The sequence below is a fragment of the Nicotiana tabacum genome, chromosome 22, assembly GCF_000715075.1.
Source record: "Nicotiana tabacum cultivar K326 chromosome 22, ASM71507v2, whole genome shotgun sequence".
In the NCBI taxonomy this organism is placed as follows: Eukaryota; Viridiplantae; Streptophyta; class Magnoliopsida; order Solanales; family Solanaceae; genus Nicotiana; species Nicotiana tabacum.
Window position 1 is genome coordinate 51,254,256 of NC_134101.1, and position 21,741 is coordinate 51,275,996.

Consider the following 21,741-nt stretch of genomic DNA (forward strand, 5'->3'; position numbering starts at 1 on the left):
GAGTCGAGTTATAAAGACAGTGCCTCTATTTGAAAAGAAAAATTATACTCCCTCTATTTCAAATTAGATCATGTACTTTCCTTTTTAGTCTGTTCCAAAATAAATATCACATTTCTAAATTTTGAAATAATTTAACTTTAAAGAAATAATTTAACTTATAAACTTTTTATTTTACCTATTTTATCCTTAACGGGAAGTTTTTATAACCACACAAATATCATGACCCCACAAAGTTTTTACCTCTTAAACTTTTAAGACCACTAGTCTTTGTGTACGTGCGTTGCACGTGTACCTCGCGTCATTAAATATTAAACTTTGCGTTTGACTTATAAAATAAATATTAAAGAAGAAAGTATAAGTTCTAAGAAATATTAATGTTGATCTCATTTAGTTAGCTCAATAAGGAAAGGAATCCCGTCAAATTTTTTTTTTTATAATTCTTATATACTTTATTGTGATTTATGAGGACTTCTGCGTGAATATTTTATGAAAATTATTTTTATTTTTATGACTTAATATCAGAACAAACAAATATTATAAAAAATACGTTTATCAACAAGTAAATAAAACAAATTAAAAATGTAATCTTTTGGTCTTCTGGAAAGAAGAGGTTTGCCTTATAGCTCATAGAAAAAAATTAATAAGTAACAATATAAAGTTTAAAAATGACTAATGTTGATCTAATATTTTAAAACAAATAACTTAACATATATAAATATAGGGCGTTGTTATTTGTTGGAACAAACACAAATAATACTACTAATACTAATAATACTAATAATAATAATAATAATAATAATAATTATTATTATTATTAATGACAACTCATATAGAATATATATTTTCATCTACTGTTTTATCCTTATCACTTCAAGTTTGTGATTTTACCAATTTGACTTTTAATACTATACTATACACTAATTTTGCTCTGTTTATTTTAATTTTTGTCACAACTAATGCTCTTCTTATGTAGACAAATTAATATATCCTAAGAGTTTTGTCATCCTGAAAAAAAACTTTACTTACATGATGAATTTTAAAAATAATTAAATTTAAACTCTTCTATTACTTAGTTAATTCAAATTAATTATTTTTTCACAATATTAAAGAAAATAATTTATTTTTTTCATTCAAATTCTTTATATATTAGTTCATCCGTATTTTTAGTATATTTAACTTTAATTATAATTTTATCCAACAAGAATTGTATTCTGAAAGGGTAAAATATTGGTATAATATTTTAATTTTGGATCTTTATATGTGTATTTACTTTTGGGAGAAATGTCAACGTCATTAACTCTTGTCAATCACTTTTAATTGGCTCTTTATTTTTGTATTCTTAAAAAGAGATATCTAAAAAACTAAAACTTGATAGGGATTAGAATTTCAAAAGTAAGTATGATGTGTATTCTCGTTGAATAGCATAAGGAATTAGAAAATGCTAATTCATTAGCATTATATTCGTTAGCTTTGTTAGGTTTTCATGCTCAATATCCTAATAAAAAATGCATTTACTTAACACTAATTGTAATTACAATATTAATTGTTGGTCTTCCTGTTTTTTTCTCATACTTTTGTAATAGTGAGTAGAATAAATTAGTTGAATTTGAATATTTTCTTTCATAATTAGGACATAAACGAAACCTTAAATTTCTTTTTTTCCTCTGAAAAGGAAATTGTTTTGACATGTCATGTTATAGCTTGCATGTAGGACTCATTATATAGAAGTTCAACTAAGGAAATATTTATTTATGTAAAATTTTAGTTGATTTTAAATTTCTAAATATTAGAAAAATAATGTCAAAATTTAGCTAATTTTAAACTCTTTTTATTAGGAAAATAATTAAATGATTATTCTGTCGAGTGTGAAATTTATTTTTAAAATATATAAAAGACAAATATTATTTCGCTAAGGGCCTTCATGATATTAAATTAAGTAATGTAATATCCAATTCAAAGTCTTTTTTTTATTCTTTTTTTGCTTTTAAATTTATTGAAGCGATATCTATCAATTGAAGTTTAGCTTTGCTTTGGATGATAAAATATACACATTAGTTACATGTTGGCTGAGGTATTAGGACTTTTTACATAGCCCAAAGAAGGAAAGGTATAATAATTATTTGATTTTAAAATCTTAAAAATTAAAAAAATAATTAAATAACTATTTTGTAGGGTTATTTTTTAGAAGGTATGAAAGTGAATTTTGGTGCTTTTAATACAGTATAGCCTCACAATGAAATAAAAAATAGGAAGTGAGCCAATCAAGATTATAGAGCAAAAAAAGTCGATAAAGATGGAAACTCAGGCAGCATCACCGGGATTAGGAGTGTCACTGCAACTGAAAGATTGCATACAAGAGCTGCTGAGATTCACACTTGCTTCCTCCGTAGACGGCAATCTTGAAACAGACATTGCTCTCTCCAAAGATTACTGCACCACCCTCTTACAGGATGATCCTTTCAACCCCTTTCCCAATTTCACTGGTACTTCTGCTTCTCACCTCTTATTTTTGTACTTTTGACTGTTATTACTTACCCAGCACTAAGAACGCGCTGTGAATGTAAGCAAATATATCCAAATCTACCCTTGTTTGTAGGGATTCTATGAGTTCTATACTGATTTTGCATAATTGACAATTTGTTATTGACAACAAAATGAAAACAAAAGTATAATATAATTACTCTTTGTACCAGCATTTTGAGCAACTGAGCTAGAAGTCACCCATTTGCTACCGAACTTGGTAATATTCTGTGTTCACTGTTAAAGACAAGCTCTTGATCCGTACCACTAAAATCACTGTAACAACTAAATTTCGTTCCTGAAAAATAATAATTAAGACAAGAAATATAGCGACAAATATTATATTCAATTTCAAGTGATGGGGTTACAATCTCTAGAATATCTCGAATCTAAAGAGATGTAGTCCTGTGATTCTTCTCCTCACGAACGATGGTTCAAGAGCTTGAGTGCTTGATCTTGACGGATTTCAAATTTGTGGTGCGTCACGAACAACTTGAAGGTCGTCACGAACCAGAATTTGTTGTTGGGTTATCACGAACGGAAGATTTGAAACCGCTCGCTTATGATTTGCGTTCGCCTTTGGGATTTGACCACAGACGAAGATTGCAGATGTGGATGGAGACCTTGATGCTATTCTTCAGAGCTTCTTTAGCCTTTCCTTCTGCTTACTTGATTGTCCTCTAGCTTTCTCCCGTGACCCTTTTATATAGGTGTGGGGTGGAGTAGTCTCCAAGAAAACCCTAGTGGGTTATTGGGCTTGAGGCTCATGGGTCGACCCAATTGATAGAAGACCAACTAATGGGCTAGCCCAATAAAATACTGGACCTTTATTTAAATCAATTTAATTAGATTTAAATAATTAACCCGATCATACTAGCCCATAATATTTATTTTGACTAATGTATATTTAATTTATGATAAAATCTAAATTTCTTATGGATTTAAATTTAGTAAAATTTTAATTGTCTACAAATGACCCCTGCTTCAAGGCTTGTCGGGGTGTAGGCTTGCTGAAACGTGAAGACATACTTGAAGTACCGATGCTGTGACCTGTCTTTTTTTTTTTAGTAGATTCCTTTCGTAAATTCCTTCTTTTCAAGGTTACTTCTTTGTTATGACTCATTCTCAAATCGTCTGATCGTGGCTCCAATTTGTACCCCCTTTTTTTTTATAATATGAAAGAGCATTAATTTCATCTCCTAATTGGGTTGAGCAAACTTCTAGTTTGAGTAACCATGGAGTATTTCATAAGACAACTTGCGAAAACTTCCTTAATTGCCTTACTTTCTTGCCAAAAGAATTTCCTTAATTGCCTTTCTTTCTTGCCGTAGGAATTCCTTAATTGCCTTTCTTTCTCCTTGTTTCCTAGTTTCAAACTTGTCCATGTACAAACTGGACATGGTAATTCCTTATTTACATATGTCAGTAACTTGAAAATCAAGAATTTCCTTAGTTTCTTCCCTTGCTTGTTCCTATAAATTCGCCCCTTTCTCCTTGTATCGTTGCTATAGCAGCAGTCCTCCACTTTTGATGAAAGCAGCAGTACCACCTTTTGGTTGGTCTTAGTAGGTACTCTTCAATAGTTGGCATTACGCAATCCCGTCGCTCGATTCTCCTGAGAGCAGACTAACTTTTTTCTTTTGCTGCAGCTGCTGCCAGGAATTATCAGCTTTGCGCGTCTATCGGGAAAAAAATCATATCTCGTCGTAGGAGCTTCCAAAACTCAATCCATTTGATCCTCCAAAAAGTAGATATTTGGAGTCAAGACATGTTCAAAAATTGAGATTAGATTCGCTTTGTACTGTCCCATGTGAACTTCTTAAACTTGGTTCCAAGTTCTGTCGCGTTCGATATTTCAGCTTTGCGCATCTTCACCAAAAAAAATCATATCTTGGTGTAGGAGCATCGAAATCACGAGCGGTTTGCGACTAGGGAAACTAGACTTCTGGAGCTACGACATAGGTAAAAATCATAATCAGAATGTCCCGATATCTTCCCAGATATTTTCTCGAATTTAGGCAATATATTGTGACATGCTGCCCCTTTCAGTTTTCCTGATTTTCCTCAAGAGTCAAAGCGATACTTTCCTCCAACTTTGTGAAGCTATCTAGAGAATCAAGACAGAACTCTTCAATCCATTCACACAAGGTATGGCACATCATGTTAACAAAGGAAAGTTTAATACGGGAAATAGTGTCTTGTAGTTTGAAGTTTGGAGCATCAAGATGCAACGGCCATGAAGTAGGCTCGAAGGCTTTTTGACGTTTTGCTTGACTTGCGGCAGCCTCCATCTTACTCGTCATGGTTGGCTTAGAAAGCATAACATCTTCTGGAAGAACGAGGTGCGACCCTTTGGGTAGATTCAAATCTGTCAACAGAGCGTTGTTTGAAGCATGATGTTCAATACCATCAAATGAAGTGTGAGGACTTTTTGCGACCACACCGAGGGAATTTAGGCTTGTAACACAATCTTCCACCATGTTGTCACCAAGTACATCATCATACAACTCATCGATGCCCAACTGCAATTAAAAAAAAATAATAATAATAACTTAGGTGTTCAAAAAAAAAAAAAAGGTGTAAATTTGAAGGTAATAACATTTACTCGTTTCTCCAGTTCAGACAACGACATCGTTGAACTAGGGTCACCCTCTACGAAAAATCCAGTATCGATACTAAGAGCATCCAAGTCAGCAAACTCACTATGGCTCGTGTCCTTAACCTTCTTCTTTGAACGATTCCAATGTATGTCGTGACTAACATCACTCTCGTTCGAACGGGAAGTCGCACTAACATTCACAATCTCATTGGGCAAAGCAGAAGCTTGAGTCCTTTCCTCGTTTGTTGGCACGACGTTGGTTGTCTTCGCAACATCTTTGTTTGGTGAAGTAGGAGGCGCTTTCCTTTTGCAAGGATTGTTCGTCACCTCCACAGTGGCAGTAGTTGTCATGGAAGTCAACAAAACATGTTTAGCTCCTTTGTCCACATGGGCACCCCCGCCCGTCGAAGGGATAGACTTGGATAAGACCTTGGTGCTTGGCGAAGGATCTTTCGATCTTAACTTGGACTTGGAAGACCCTTTGTGAGTGTTCTTTTGACGTTGATCATCTTTGGAGGATAAAGGAATATCATCTTTGCTTGGAACTTTCAAAATGATGTGAGTACTTTGTCGGGAAGAGTGCACTCGACGAGCTGATCACCAATCTGCATACTCACGAGTCATTAGAGGCCCCTCTTCTGATGGACGCGTAGGGACAATAACCTTTGACGAACCTCCAAGACGAACACTGGAGTCCCAGAATTGCACTAGCATTTTCAGTGAGCCGTCATAAGGTCGCTCTATGAGGTTGCCAGGAACATCTTGACAAAAGCCGAATTGACGACTAAACCTATGGGGGCTATAAGATTCCACAATATGAATGTCATCATGCCTAAGGGTGATGAAGCTTGAGCGAAGACTTATAAAAAAGTCACTTCAAGAATTCGATTGTTCGTAACGATCGGTAAGATGCAATTCCCTCCCTTGTAGCATAGCCAAGTGGTGAAGTTGTCGCGCACTAACTTGTTGAAACAACTCACGGGCATTACTAAGGTCAAAATGCTTGGCCATCTTCTCGTCAGAAACCTTGCACATTTGCGGACCTCGTTGTGGACGCTTAACACGATAGTAGCTGTCGAAATATGCTCCTATCCATCCATATACATAATGAATAGGAAAGAGTGCTTTGCAGGCGCACAAATCTTGAGAAGTGGAGACCTCCTTCAAGCCATGGTAGATACTTGCAAGGACTGGAACCGCCAAGGAAAACTTCTCTCCATGAGCCATCAAACTCGCGATTTTGAAGACACTAGCATGAATGTAGTCGATCTTCTTGTTGGGGAACAAAAATTTGCAAAGCCAACATGCAAGGAAAGCCGCCAAATAAGTCTCAGCTTTAAATGACTCCTCCACACCAAGCTCAATAAAGGGGGCATTCTCCTCATCGGTTCGTGGTAGGAAGCTCGCGTCAATATTTCCAGAAGGATTATGATTCAACTTCGTCCTTGTAGTTCGATTCCTTGATGACTTTTGCGGAGGCTTGGCATACCTACTCGGACCTCGAAACCAAAACTCCACCCAATCATGAATGGAGACCTCGTGGACATCATCCTTCATGAGTTTGTAGAACGCCGAGAACAAGTGCAGACAACTTCTTGGGAGGAAAGATTTTCCTTGATCGTCCGCTTGTGTCAACTCCTTAGCCGAGGTGATAACTTCGTCGTAGAAGGACCACCCATGCACCGGAAGGCCTCCGATTGCTCGCAAGTCCCACAAGGAGATGGAGAGTTCACCAATAGAGGTAGAAATTATGTTGGTAGATGGATTCCAAAGCTCACAAAAGGCACGGAGGACATTCTCATTGTAGTCATATGTGAACAACGAAGCAAAGATGGCGTCATAGACCTTGATGCCATCCAAAGTCAACTTGTTGCGGGCAAGAACATCTTCTACCCACTCCCAATATTTGGACGTATAGCGAACTTTACCAAAGCTGGAAGGAGGAACACTCCAAGTGGCGAGACGACCATCGTGATCACGATGAGGAGGACTAGCAGACGCGACCTTCTGATGGGTGGAAGACTTCAAAAGTAGGACCTTCATGTTGGTTGCTTTGCCCGAAAATCTCTCCAATGCATCCTTCGTCTCTCTAGTAGACCATTCTGCAAGATCAAGGGAGGCGTCAAGCGGCTTTCTAGCGAGCGGGAAAGCACCTATCACCGGAGGATGGACTTTTAAAGCGAGAACTTGGGCGCGCGGATTCTGCTTGTCGCTAATAATCTCAAGGTGTGGATATGGTGTATCGTGGTCGATAAAATGCATCCTTGCTGATGGAATTCACAGTCTAATGTGCTGCTCCGAGAGTCTGCTAAAAGAAAAAGGAAGAATCTATGAAAACCAGCAAAACTGAAAGGGGCGGCATGTCACAATATATTGCCTAAATTCGAGAAAATATCTGTGAAGATATCGGGACATTCTGATTATGATTTTCACCTATGTCGTAGCTCTAGAAGTCTAGTTTCCCTAGCCGCAAACCGCTCGTGATTTCGATGCTCCTACACCAAGATATGATTTTTTTTTTTGCTTAGGATTCTCGACTTACGATTTTTTTTCTATAACTAATATCATGTAATGGAGTACTTATTTCTTGGAGCAATAAAAACATCTTTATTTTTTTACTATGTGATATCTCTCTTTATTAATGGACCACTAAAAGCATATCTTAGTGGACCCCATAAATAAAAAGTAATGGACCACTAAGAGCATATCTTAGTGGTCAAGGGGGTTCAAAACCTTTGTAAGGTCATTGGTTCTATTCTCACTGACTACAACCCTTAAAAAAAAGAAAATATTATTGATACTTCTACTTTAGAGGCTCTTGTTGAGGCTTTCTTCAAGACGTACGCAGATTACAATGCTTTAAGATCGTCCAAGATGACTAAAGAATTTCACCAAGAGTCACTTTCTGATGCACGACGACGCCTCGATGATGCAAAACATGAATATGAAAAAGTGAGCGAGTCTGTAGATAAACTTCAAGCCAATCTTGCGAGTGTTGAACAACAGCTAGCTGCCTTGGCCTCCAGAAAGAATAAGATCGTCGCGCTCTTGGATAAACAACAAGTGAAGTTGGCTAAAAGTCAAGAGGAGATTTATACCATTGAAGCCAATCATCCATTATCTGATGATGAAGCAGAGAAATTATCCCTCCTGAAAGGGGCAGTTGAGACAAGCCGCCCACAAATCCTTAGCTTCAAACCTTTTCCATGATTTTAGGTTTTGTTTTTGTTTTTTTGCTTAGGATTCTCGACTTACGATTTTTTTTTATAACTAATATCATGTAATGGAGTACTTATTTTTACTCTTTATTCCAGTGTAAAAATAAAGATACTTAAAAAGTATAAAACAAATGTTTTACACTTTCTTTTTTCTATTTTCTTTTTACCTAAATGTTGCCATAACTTTAGGAGTTGGTTTAACTTCGTCTAAAAAGCTTGACCTATGAACAGAAAGAGTCCTCCAAGTCTGCTGGTTACGTTGGCTTTTTCAAAATCTCACACTTATTTCCAAGCATGGATGACTAGCTTAATCCCAACTACTTGGTATCGTCTTTATGGATCTTTGCTTCTATATTACTTTAGGATGTTAATCCCTTCTCTGAAACAGGGAATTATGCGAATAGGTGCTGACTAATGCAATGAGAATTCTCGATCTTTTCTTTTTAAAAGATTAAATTTACTCATTTGTACTGCATTTTCCAGGTTTAGATACTTATCACTATATCAAGTTGATAATTCATTTTCTTTGCTCTTCTTGTCCGTGACAGGTCTTTCTGAAGGAATTCCATTATATCCTTTATACAAGCACCTTGCGGCATCCTTATATCAGGCTATTTCTTCTGAAGCCTTGCCAAGTACAGAAAACAAACTTGCAGTGATGCACGAATCTAGTTCTTTGATGCAAATGGAAGAAGACTGGGCTAGCGTGCTAAGGGAAAAAGTTTCTCATTTGCTAAATGTAAGATAAGCATGTAACGGAGTTTCTTCCTTTTGTTTCAATTTCTCGTTCATTGTTCTGAACTTAATGTATACTGGATGTTGCTAACTGCAGGTGCTAAAAGCTGTGGACTTTGAACTCCATGTTCAGGAGCCTTACTTTTCCCTGCTTAGAAGTATATTATCTGGATATATTGCTTTCTGAGAAAAATTAGTTTCCAATTTCCTTTCGTTTTTAATGCATCTTTTCCCTTTGCAGTCACAGTGTTTGAACTTATCTGCAGATGGAGAGAAAACAATTGAAGGAAGATGTGCTGTTGGACATTATAATAAGTATGGCTTCATTATGATGCATTTTGCTTACTCTATTGAGGATGTCCAAGGAGTCCTTTATGATTGTTTTATGATGACCCTCATCAAAGTTTCTATAATAGGAAGATTTCCATCTCTGATGTTTAGATCATGAGGACCTTCTTTGCTAGTACTTTTTGCTTAACATGTTTGCTTGTATTGCTGTTTCACTTTCATTTTGTTTTTGTCCTGTAACATTTAGATATTGCATTTCATAATAAAACCACTTTTAGTACTTTGCCTAAAAGCTAATCCTGGGTTATCTTCAAATGTCTTGAAACTAGAACCCTCACGATTCAACTTCGGGAGCTATCCTTTCATTATAAAAGAAGGACTTGCTTAAAATGACAGGAAGCATCTTTGATACGTTGATCTTCTAAAAAATGTTTTCTTATCCTTCAATCTATTTCCTCTCTCAGATGATGTCTTTTTTTGGATGTTAGAATTGAACCAGGAGCTTTCATCCTCTTCAACAAATGTTTAGTTCTTCAAGTTCAGGTACATTCGTCATCTACATTTATTTTCTTTTTATGTATCACTTTGGTACTTCTTATAGTCAACTGAATAAAATGCCCATTTCCAGGATGTCCATCATTATCATTCATTTCGCGAGATGCTAGAAGCAGAGAATCTTCAAGAACTTCTTCCTGGAGTGGATACTATTGAAGAAGGTTAAAATCTCTTACAATATAGTAGTGAGGATGTTACTTCTCACTCCGTATCTTGCATGTTTGTTGGGACTTATAATATGTTTGGAAGATGATTAAAGGATATTGTATGGTTAAATATTTACCAAATATCCTTGTTCGAAATTAAAAGTAGTATCTTCTGTTAAATTAGTGCTTATCTTTGATCCGCTCTCCACAGTCAAGGGGAGTTCCCCTCCCTGCATCACTCCTTGGCAATTCACCTACAGGGTAATGCATGCTTGTACACATGTCCTCATCCCTACCTTAAAAACCTGGCTTCCCTTCTCAATCTCTTCTCAACTCGCGTCTGATGCTTCTCATCAGTTTGCTACCTTACTCCCAGAAAAGTGTAGCTGTTTCTAATGATGTGACAAACACATATGTTGTAGTGCAAAACAAGAAATATTATTAAATAACTGCAGTCATCCCTAGTTTGGTTTCTTATAGCGCCTTTTGCCATCAGAGTTCAAAAGCCAAGTTTTTATTTTTGGTTTCTTGAAAGTTACTAGAGAAAATTAGAATATAATTGACCATTTGAGGACCTCATTTGCTCTACGACCTTGCAAGTGGAAAGCAATATGTTCAAGTGATAACTGATATTCAGGTGAAAGCCTTCGTTTTGTCTTGTTTTCTGTTAGTTGGTAGAGCCATATTTTAACTGTATATATGGAGAGATGGTGAGGCTAATTATATACAGCACTTTGTTGCTTTCTGCTAATAGTACCTTTTCAATGCTTGCAATTGTTAAAATGGATAATCAGTTCAGAACTCTTTATGATGGATGTTCCTTGTAGAAACGCTCTCTTAAACATGCAAATTTCAGGTGTCCAAGTTTACCGGAAATTTTACTCAGAAGAGAAAGAAAGGTCAAATGGTGTTCTCGCTATCTGTGTTGAGAAGCCGGTTTCTCAGCCTTCCATTTGTCTGGGCTCCATGCTTTCTGTGAGTATGCTTTCAGCTCTACTTATCTTGAAATTGGAGGTTCAATATTTAGATCATGGGAAAATGACATATTGCTACCATAGCAGTTGTGCTCCTAAAAGTTAGAAATGATTTTTGAGCTATTATTGTCAATAACGTGTTCTATCGGTATAAGGATCTTTCTATGCTGGGCCCGAAAATGAGAGACACCTTCCCTGTGAGAAAGCTATGACTTAATACTTTCCTGACCTTCCTCTCTCTACATGCTACACTACAAAGTTTCATATATTTCATGCTACACTACAAAGTTTCATATATTTCATGCTACACAACAAAGTTTCATATATTTGTTTCAGCTACATATACAGATAGCCGAGATATATGGCAGTCCCTGATTCGAGTCTCTAATTTCATTCAGGAACTGAGCTATGCAGGTGTTCAGAGGCTTTTAGGATTTGTATGTACAGTTGGAACAGTTTCTGAGGCACTTCCGCCACCAGCATCAACTCTAATCTCATCATTTTTGCTGCCACATAATCCAAATGTATGATACGACCTGATGATTATGTTGTTGGTTTTGCTCCGTGTGAAATAGTCCCTGCCCGTAGCAAACTTTTGCTTCCTTGAAAATAAGCTGTTTTTATTCTTTTTTATAATTGTTGAAAGTAAAGGATCGATTTAGATGGCATTTATTTAGTAGAAGTAAATTGAAATGACATTAAGACGAGAGAGGAGAAAACTGTATTACATTGCTTCTGCAGCTGCATTTTCTTGCTAACAGAAGCAAACTCTCAATTTTTTGGTACCAATGTTTTGTGTTTATGAGAGGGGGTAGGTTGAGGAATGGTCGATAAAACGTTCGCCTATTGAAAGAAGTAGGAGAGGGAGAAAATAGGAAAAAGCGGTTAAAAGCACACACTTGTTCCAAATCCAAAGCTTGGAGAGGCAACTAGAGATCTTATTTATTACAATCTCTTCCCAGTTTATTCTATTGTGGCATGCCAATTGATTTACTGACATTACTGAAAGCTAGACAAATGCACATGTCTAATGCTAGCAAGAGCATTACAAAGAGATCTACTCACATTTGCTTATGGAAGTAAGTCTAAGGTATCTTGTCTTGGCAACAGGCTAAAGGTTCTACATTGACTGATGGAGCGAGGGCATTGTCAAAGCATGTAAACAGGAGCAGCGACAGCTACTGGGGTAGTTTTTCTGGAAGTGGTTAGTTCCTCATTCCAGGGCCATCCAATGTAAACATTCTTGAGTTGCATGTGAGATCCTAATGCTTGAGCTATGCTTGTTATTTTTCTTCCTAATTTTCTTTTGCGAGTATCATTCTGCTTCTAGAAGGCAATTCCTGGTATCACCTGCCCCATGAGACAAACCAATAATGTGCTATACATGGGTGCATTTAGCTGGACTCTTTATTTCTGCTGACTTTTTTGCCTACCGTTGGACTAATCATTCGCTCTACAAGATGTTGTACCTCTCTGTTGTGGAGAAGGAAATATAATAAAATCATATATGCTAGCAAGAATCCTCTTTGTGCGACCTCTTAAGAAGCTACTCTCTCAACTTATTCTTTTTCAGATTCCAATAAAAATAGGGTCGCCCTGGATGTGATCAGCGATTTAATAACTCATTGCTGCTGGATAAATGCGCATATTGTTCCTCCACATGGGGCTGTTTTTGAGATAAGAGTTGCTAATGGCTATGGTGCACGGTGGTCCAAAGATGGAAGTAAGGTACATACACCGTACACAGTGCTATGAGTTCCTATATTGGTCTATATATCACATAAAAGAAGTGCTACTAGATTTCCACAAGCATTAGATTACTTGTCAATGAAAAGTAAAGTTTGTTTATTTCAAAAATTAGCTGGTGAGACTAAGACATTTCCATTGGATATGCAGTTTATAGGTTTTCTTGAGCCCTATATGGAGGATGGCCATTCAAAGGGATGGAGGCACTGAATAGCAGCAGACACGGTTAAATCTTTGGATTATGTTGTATTTATATGTAAACAGAGAACTCCGCTAGTTCTGTACTTCTGTTTCTCATTTATCATGCATTTTACACTGATAGCGAATTTTGTTTTTCTTCACATTGTCGGTGTATGATAGCTCATCCCATCTGTCTTTTGAAGTTCGCTGCTCGTTTGGATTATTTGATTGGGCTTTCAATGACAGCAAATTGACTTGGAGCAATAATCAAACCGGACAATATTGTATTTGGGTCACACAAGATAGAATCCTTTTGAATGGGGACTGCCTGCTTCTATATAAAAACCGTTTTGCTTCCACCCGAGTTGACCTACCCTTAGTTGGGGAATTTGCTTCTAATAATACGAATCAATGTTATGTTTAATTATGAAGGATTACTACCTCAATTAAAAGTTTTTAACCCTCCAGAAAATAGTTCAAAATAGAGGGAAAAAGGAAATAACACAAGTTAATAATATGCCATTTACCATTTGTGATCCAAAAGAAGTCGTTTTAATTAAAAAGGAGAGATGTCACAAAATTAAACTTATTTTTTTTTAAAATCACATAATAAGGTAGGTTTTATCCATTTACATGAGAAAATGAATTGTTTTGTAGCATAAACATAAAAATCGATAGCGATTACGCGGAGTGCTTGAATTTTGAGTATACATCCATTGAATACTTGGATTTAAGTAAGACATCTTTTTTATGTATTTCGTAGAAAAGTCAATAATAATAAGAGTTGTAGGTGATCTATTTTTATGTTTGTACAGCTAAATAAATCTATTTGATAAAATTAAATTAAATTTTACGATTATAGAAAATTTTGATTGGGGAGTAATTTTCTCTGACATTTTATTTTTATTTTTATTTTCTAGGTTTAGAAAATTTTGCAATTTCTTGTGTTGTTACCCAGACCTCAAGTATAGTAGTATTATATAATTTGGGCCGAGCCTAACCCATCACTAGGGTTTTTGTCTGATAACGTCTCTCTCTCCTTAGGTTGCTTGAAGCTTCATCATCTCTTTTAACTCGGGTTAGTATTTCGCATTCCTTTTTTGTTTTTCTCATATTAGACGATTGGATTGATGTAAGTTTGCTTTTTGTTGATTTTGTTTGTGTGAATTGATATCTTATGAAAGCTTACCTAGTTTCATTATATGTATGCATCTTCTGTTAAAGGTTTGAATATCACAATCTAGAAAGGATGAGAAATTTGTCAAAAACTCATTCTTTGTTGTCTTATTCTTTAAGTGTAATTTGCATTACCTGCACTAGCAAAAGTGACTGCCATTATTATGATACGAAAAACTTGTCTTGGTTTCAGAGTGGCATTTCATTTTGTGTTGGCTTTTCAATTTTTCTTTTGAAAATCTTGCTTTTCTCCTTTTTAAATGAATCCTAGCTTTTGAATTAATTGACTTTAAAAGTCCCCGAGGGGACGGTTGAGTAGTTGAGGCGTAGGAGTAATAACATAGAGATATCAAGTTCACTTCCTAGCTACTTACAACACTCTGTGGGTAGGTCTAGACTTGGCACTTGTGCTTGTGGGAGGTTTAGTAGGCTGCTTGGTGGATTAGTCGAGCTAAGTGCTCAGAGGCGGATGGAGGATTTAAGCTTGATAAGTTTTACTGTTAAAGTTCTTAGCACTGTCACATTGTATTTTTGAAATTATTGGTTGATAATTTAATATTTGTTAAAATTTTAGTGGCTTTTCACATATATATGTATTTTGTCGAAAAACCTGGCTTTAGCTGAATGCGTCTGCCTCTGAAGGTACTGCAAGCTGGACCAAACATCATTGTCATCAAAGAAAAAACTAATTGACTTAGATTTAAGTGTTTACTTGCATTTCAGTCATGTTTTCTGGAATTAGCATTGGCTTATTCTGTATACTGGACAGAATATATATTCTTTTGTTATAATTAGTGGTTTGTGTTATATGCTACTGCTGTTGAGGATCTTCTTTACTCCTCTGACCTCTCCATCTCTGTGCAGTGAAGTTCTGAAGTTGTTTTTCTCTAGCGGAATCAAATTGTTGAGATGAGAAAAGACAAGCCACCTGTTGCAAGTTCAAGTAAAATCAAATTTGAAGACTCTGATGAACATGAATCTTCGTCTGAAGATGAGGAGGAGAAGGAGATAGAGGAGGAGCTTGCTGATGTGACCTTTGAGGAATTGCAGAGAGCACGGTCTGATGGGTCGGATACAGTGTATAGGAAGTTCAATTCTGAAGGAAAAAGTGGCCGAGCAAACAAGAACAGGCCAGTGGAGATGAGTAGCAAGAAGCCAGTGAGCAGATTTAGGGAAATTATCCAAGTCCCTAAAAAGGTTACTCGTGACCCTCGCTTTGAGTCTTTATGTGGCCAGCTTGACGAAGATGGATTCAAAAAGAGATACAATTTTCTTTACGAGGATGATCTTCCTGCAGAAAAAGAGGATCTGAAGAAACAGATGAGGAAATCAAATGATCCGGAAGAGATAAGTGAACTGAAAAATCGCATTGGTTGGATTGACAAGCAATTGAAATCGGCGGGATTGAAACACACTGAGAGGGAGATTTTGGCAGAGCATAAGAAGAAAGAGAGAGAAGCTGCTAAGCAAGGGAAACAACCTTATTACCTCAAAAAATCTGAAATTCGGCAGCGCAAACTTGTTGAGAAATACAAGGAACTCAAAGCATCAGGCAAACTGGAAGCATATATCGAGAAGAAAAGGCGTAAGAATGCTGCAAAAGACCACAGATACTTGCCATATCGGCGTCCTGGCGAGCAAGAGAACAAGTGAAATAACAGGTTTACGTGCTGTAGCAAATTTGTTTGCTTGTGTTTCTCGTCACAAGCATGTAGAGAGCTTGCTTGTTGGTATGCATGAATATGGGCCCTCTCATCCAAGATGTAGAAGGCATTGGGGAGAGCCAACTTCTTTTGTTACTTCAAAGGTGCAGCTACTCTTCCTATTTATGCCTCGGTATGGCTAATCTTGATGAATATACTAGTTATATTAAGAGCCTTGAAAAAGTTAATTTACGATATCACTAACAAAAACACAATGCAGTAGTTGATCTTGATCATGCCTCAAGTGAGTCATTGTTTCTTCAATTTTGCTGAATCATTTAGTTGATGGTAGAATAAGGGAACTTTTTAGAGTTTGTCGATTGTAATTGCTACTTCGGTCTATTTTTTTCTACTTACTAAAAGAATGAAGTGGGCATTCCTGTTAAAGGAAGTTGAACACTTCCTTTCAAAATCAAAAAAGAAAAAGTATTACTATTGCTGAATAGCTATAGAGAAATTAGTGTCTTTACTATTAGTGTGGCTACATCCATCTGTCCCTAATGTGAAAATCCATCAGGCACCTTTCTGTAAATTTAACCGGAGAACGAAAAGCAGTATCTCTCTTGCAACCGTTGAGCTACCTGTCATTTAGGTTCTTGTAAAGAGTTGTCTCAATTAGTACAAGGCTGTGTCTGCTGAGATATGTCAAAGTGACGTGAAGTTAACAACTTTCACTTTTGTATCAAATTTAACTCTCTTAATTTTTTTTTAACACTGTCTAGTTCAGGGTAAGGTTGAGGGTGGTATGGGAGAGAGGGTAATCCTTTTTGTGCTCAGCACAAAGTCTCTGCAATTCTTTCAATAAGCAAGTGGGGGATGAAAGTTAGCTCACTGCTAGTGTAGAGGAAAGATTGATCTTGGGTTCCCATGACTTAACGGTCCAATTTTGCAAGATGAGATATGCAATATAGATTTGTTCTCTTTGGGGCTGGGTCTTTGTCCAATTACAAAGATGGCTAATAGCATGTTTGGCAAGTTTTTTTGGGGCCAAAAGCACTTGTGGCCAAAAATTGAGGTGGTTGGCCAAAGCTTTTGGAAGGAAAAAAAGTGCTTTTAAAGAGAAACAGAAGCAGTTTTTGAGAAGCAGAAAAAAATAGCTTCTCTCCGTAAGCACTTTTCTTATAAGTACTTTGAGAAAAATACACTTAGAAGCAGTTTTCAAAAGCTTGGCTAAACACTAATTACTGCTCAAAAGTGCTTTTCAAATTAATTAGACAAACACAAACTACTTCTTACCAAAAATACTTTTTTTTAAAGTACTTTGAGAAAAGCACTTCTCAAAATAAGTTGATTTTAGAAGCTTGGCCAAACAAACTATAAGCTTCTAAAATTAGCTTATTTTTAGAAGTGTTTTTTTTTAAAAATGCTTTTTTCAGAAGTACTTTTGGTGAGAAGCAGTTTATGTTTGGTTAATTAATTTGAAAAACACTTCTGAATAACAATTAGTGTTTGGACAAGCTTCTAAAAAGTATTTTTAAGTGTATTTTTCTCAATAGTGTTTTTCTAAAAAAGTGCTTTTGAGGAAAAGTTATTTTTTTCTGCTTCTACTCAAAAGCACTTTTATCTCTTTTAGAAGCTTGGCCAAACACTTTAACTTTGAAAAAAAGCATTCTTTTTGCAAACAAAAAATGCTTTTGACTTTGGAGAAGCTTGGCCAAACATGCTATAATTGAGTGAGTTTCCAACTTTGTTCTATCATTTCGTAAAAAATAGATTTAAATCGATAGTAAATTTGAAAATTCTGGGTTTCGGATATATATATGGTATAGTTGTTCCTAAAAAAAATAGCTGTCAAAATATATATTTTTTGTACATTAATATATAATATATATATATTTTTGTATATTTAGCTAGCGGGCTATATTATTTTTAACCGACATGCCAAATGTGTAGCGTGCCCTTATATATTGCAAACGTTCCCATTGTTAAATCATATGGGCTTTAGAAATTTCATTCCAGTTGAAGTCCCTACTACTTACTGGATGATCATTACAGAAACATAGCACGTGGAATGCTAAACAAACGAGTCCTAATTAACTCTAGTTAGGACTTAGGATAGTCTGAGTTATTAACAATCACACTTCGTTAAGTATCTCATCCTTGTTATTAACTCAATTCTTTTACTATTAATCTGTGTCCAAAAGTGCAATCCTATTTTACTCTACTGAATAATGATTAATTAAAAATACGTCAATAATTGAGCATACTAAACTGTTCAGCATTTTCTTTTCAACTTTGCTAGCGCTACTTAGTTTTGAGAAATTTGCTGCTGTTCTTCCAAGCTTCGACCATAGGAAGAGAAATCACTTTTGTATATTGAGATAGTGATATTTTTGTGGATTGTTTTTCATTTGAACCAAAATGTAATACGTTTCACTTAGGAAATCCCACAAGCTAAAACTTTGTTCTCATTCATAGAAGTCTCAATCTAATAATGTCCAAGAAAACATCATTCTCAATGTACTATAGAAAAGATGTATTCATAAGATGAGCCTAAGATGAAACATCAACATCAGGACAAGGATCATGAGCCACATCTTTCTTGAAGTGATCCTTCATGTTTGGCATTTATTAAGTTCTGCCCCTATAGTACTATGTTTTGGCGTTTTGGCCATAGTATTCTTGCGCATTTTAGAGCTGTGGAAGCAGCCACTAATGCTTGCATTAGGGCAGACTATCTACATCACATCCCTTGGAACTTCGCATCCTACGTGAACCTGAGATGCTTCGTGCACCGACGACCCTTAAAATATTTTACATCGACTACCCTTTTGGGTGAAAGATTTCTAACTAACAAACTCAAGAATTATTTTGTGCGGTCAATAAACATGTAGTAGCAATTTTGAAAAGGAAAATAAATATTATATTAACAATGCGCAATATTGATAAGCAAATCCTCAAATTATTTGTGCGGCTCTAAAAAGTAACAGTATCTATAGGAAAACCTATTTCATCAATTATTCGAATAAATGAGGCATCATTGGCTGCTTGCCTACTTTATATTGATATAAGCAAGTCATTTTGTGGGGCTCTATATAATTGCTACTTAGGTTTCTTATTGATCCCCTCAAGACCAATTCCCTTTCCTTATGATTATGTTTGTGAAGACACGTGTCATGTATTAATTAAATTGGTGTAAAAATATTCGATGGGAATAAACATGTATCTTCCTTTTCTCTATTTGAATTTCTCCCATTTGCATTATTCAAATTGTTTTGGGGAAAAATGTCAAGTGACAAGAAAAGGAAAATAATTGAAATTTAAGATAGTGAAAAAGGTGTAGCTTATATAGCAACCATCTGGTGCAAGACTAAAACTTATTAGAGTAAAGAGTTATGAGACAATTTTTGGGGGTTAATGAAGTACATTAGATGCCCAAAAAAAAAACGTTGAAAACGTATCATCTATCCAAAAAATTTGGTACCTTTTGCTTGGCAAGATTCTATTTGACCAACTTTTAGAGTTAATTGAACTGAAGTAAACAACTTTTTTCCAAATCAAAATAGGACATCAGAAAATTCATGAAAGTGCAATAAGTAGCAACTTTCATCATTTCAAAATATTGAAAAGTATACATTTTAAAATGACGATCAAATTTTAGTTCGTTCATCAGAAAGCAAATATCAAAATTGTGTGTCACTATTTGAACTAGGTATCAAAGTAGTTAGAAGTACGTATGTGTAAGATGACACATTTGTCCTTGTCCAATCTTCACTCTTATTATAATTTGTGTTTGTTGTAACTTGTAACCATAAAAAGGAAAAAAAGAAATAGAACTTTCCATTCTCGAAATAATTATTCATCCTCGCTATAAATGATTTACTAAATTTGGGAAGCCAAAATATTGACCAAAAAATGGGAAGCATATATATAATATAATAGTCGGTGCATATGTAGCTCACCCTTTTGTGTGAAAAGAAAACCAAACCCTCTAAAGGATCCAACTTCAACCAAAGCATTAATAGCACAAATTTCTTTCTTACATTACATGTCATGATCGAGTGGCCAGCTTCAATGTTATTTGTTGAGGCAACATAAGGACCAACACTTAGATTTCTAGTCTTTGTCATTATAATCTTTTCGAAAATAATTACTGAATGGAGAAGAATCAATATATTAAAAAAAAAAACTTGAAAATAAAAAAGTTTTCTGTTTGAAAAGTTTTTCTTGTTTTAATTGCCATTCTTCCCTATGTTATTTTCTCTAGTATTTTTTTTTCTTTTTAACGATATTATTCTGGTCAGCTTAAACATATCTAGAATGGAAATTACGCGCATTAGATGATGTTAAAAAATATACTACACTTACCTCATTCGTTGCGGTAAAGGTTTTCAAAGAGATTATAATGGTCCTAAGCCGCTCGACCCATTGCCTTTACATTTTGTGTTAGATGTTGAAATTCTTTCACATTAGTGAGTGAAAAATGCAACAAGTTTAAATTATTCGTTGCATGCAACAGAGTGTACCTTTAGGCTGCGTTTTATTTTATTGTACTTTATTTGCTATTGTTTAAACTACTAAAGTAATTATTTTGTTTTTAAATGAAAACCTTGGCGTCGTTAACATGAAGATTTTCGCTTTACTTAATCACTTACCTAATATCTTGACCTTTTTAACTTTGAGAGATGCTGATAATGACTGATTACTAAAGGTAAAAAAGAAGAAGCGTCATGCTTAATCTTAACTAACTTTAGGCTAATCATCGGTACAACCACTTTTCAGATTTAATTAATTAGTTAGTTCACTAAGTACTTTATTCTTTGTTTTATCTTTAAAAAAGATTTATGGGTTAAGACATCTTTTAAAGCAGGTAAAATATCATTAGGTTGAGTCATCAACTCCACCTGTCCGCAATTATAAGCTAATGGTTTCTAATCCTTAGGTCCCCACAATTAGGTGAACTTAAAAAAAAAATAGTTCACAAAAAGGGACTCAAATTTAGTGCCTTAGCCATATATAATATATTTTGCAGTATAACGAGATATTTCAACCATTTTCATAATACACATAAAGGAATAACTATGTGGTTTTTACTGCTTCTTTTTTCTCTCAAGGGATATGATATGAATTACCAAATTTGCTTATATTTAGTCTCATATATTTTTCGCCAAGCACTATGTAATTTAATGATCTTACTTCATTTCTTTGAAACATTACGTGCACATTTAGAAAAGTTATTAGTCCAATAATTTAAATTATAGACAAATAATAATAAGGAAAAACTGATGCAACTATTTATAGTATGTACCTCGAATAATTAATTGATGCAACCATATATATGTATGTACCTCATTCCCTACAAAACTATAACAGTGGATTATTATTATTGTTTAAATAATATATATGGATGAAAAATTCCAAGCCTGCTCTTATGTTTATTCACATGATTACAACAATAATTATATGCCTAAATTCCAAGCAAGTTTATAAGTCAGGATATATGGATTCTCATTAGCCATACCCTCTATTTAATTAAACCGCCTTCATCCAATAATAAAAAAACATTAGTTTCTTTAATACATGATTATCATGTATTTTTTCTATTCAATGAGCGATATTTAATAATTGTAACCGCAAAATATAGATAAGGGACTAATCAATTAAAGACTCAACATTAAAGATTTAATTGCATTCTTATAGATACACAAGGGACAATATATTATTTTGCTCTTTACGTAATGGCTTGTACTATAACTTGGTCAATCCTTGGATACGAGCCAATTAACAAAGTTCTGTTATAAAATAAAGAGCGTAAAGTAAAGACAAGTATAGAGAGAAACTGATATATTATTTAAACTTTAAATTTATGTACATAATGAACTGAAATCTCCTCTATTTATAGAAGAAAACAAGCTGATTTGTAAGCTACTATTGTACCAGATATAGATAATCTTCTACCGG

General features: G+C 35.0%; 2 protein-coding genes across 4 annotated transcripts; both read left to right on the top strand.

The window, feature by feature from the left end:
* Positions 1–2,226: 2,226 nt before the first annotated feature.
* On the top strand, positions 2,227–13,163 carry LOC107783064 (uncharacterized). 2 transcript variants are annotated; one of them, XR_012704858.1, is made up of 11 exons: positions 2,227–2,483; positions 8,886–9,076; positions 9,170–9,230; positions 9,339–9,387; positions 9,849–9,903; positions 9,989–10,076; positions 10,918–11,036; positions 11,434–11,559; positions 12,146–12,289; positions 12,609–12,763; positions 12,932–13,163. XR_012704858.1 is itself a non-coding variant. In XM_016604029.2 (11 exons), the coding sequence occupies exons 1-11, from the start codon at positions 2,294–2,296 to the stop codon at positions 12,989–12,991; spliced, it is 1,188 nt and encodes a 395-aa protein (XP_016459515.1). In that variant the 5' UTR covers positions 2,227–2,293; the 3' UTR covers positions 12,992–13,163. The 2 variants fall into 2 exon arrangements, 1 of the variants encoding a protein (XP_016459515.1); XM_016604029.2 differs by having other exon boundaries at positions 12,146–12,239.
* Positions 13,164–13,892: 729 nt separating this feature from the next.
* On the top strand, positions 13,893–16,266 carry LOC107783063 (uncharacterized). Of its 2 annotated transcripts, none has more exons than XM_016604027.2 (2): positions 13,893–14,039; positions 15,002–16,266. In XM_016604027.2, the coding sequence occupies exon 2, from the start codon at positions 15,047–15,049 to the stop codon at positions 15,788–15,790; it is 744 nt and encodes a 247-aa protein (XP_016459513.1). In that variant the 5' UTR covers positions 13,893–14,039; positions 15,002–15,046; the 3' UTR covers positions 15,791–16,266. The 2 variants fall into 2 exon arrangements, with proteins under 2 accessions (XP_016459513.1, XP_016459514.1); XM_016604028.2 differs by having other exon boundaries at positions 14,032–14,093.
* Positions 16,267–21,741: the final 5,475 nt, after the last annotated feature.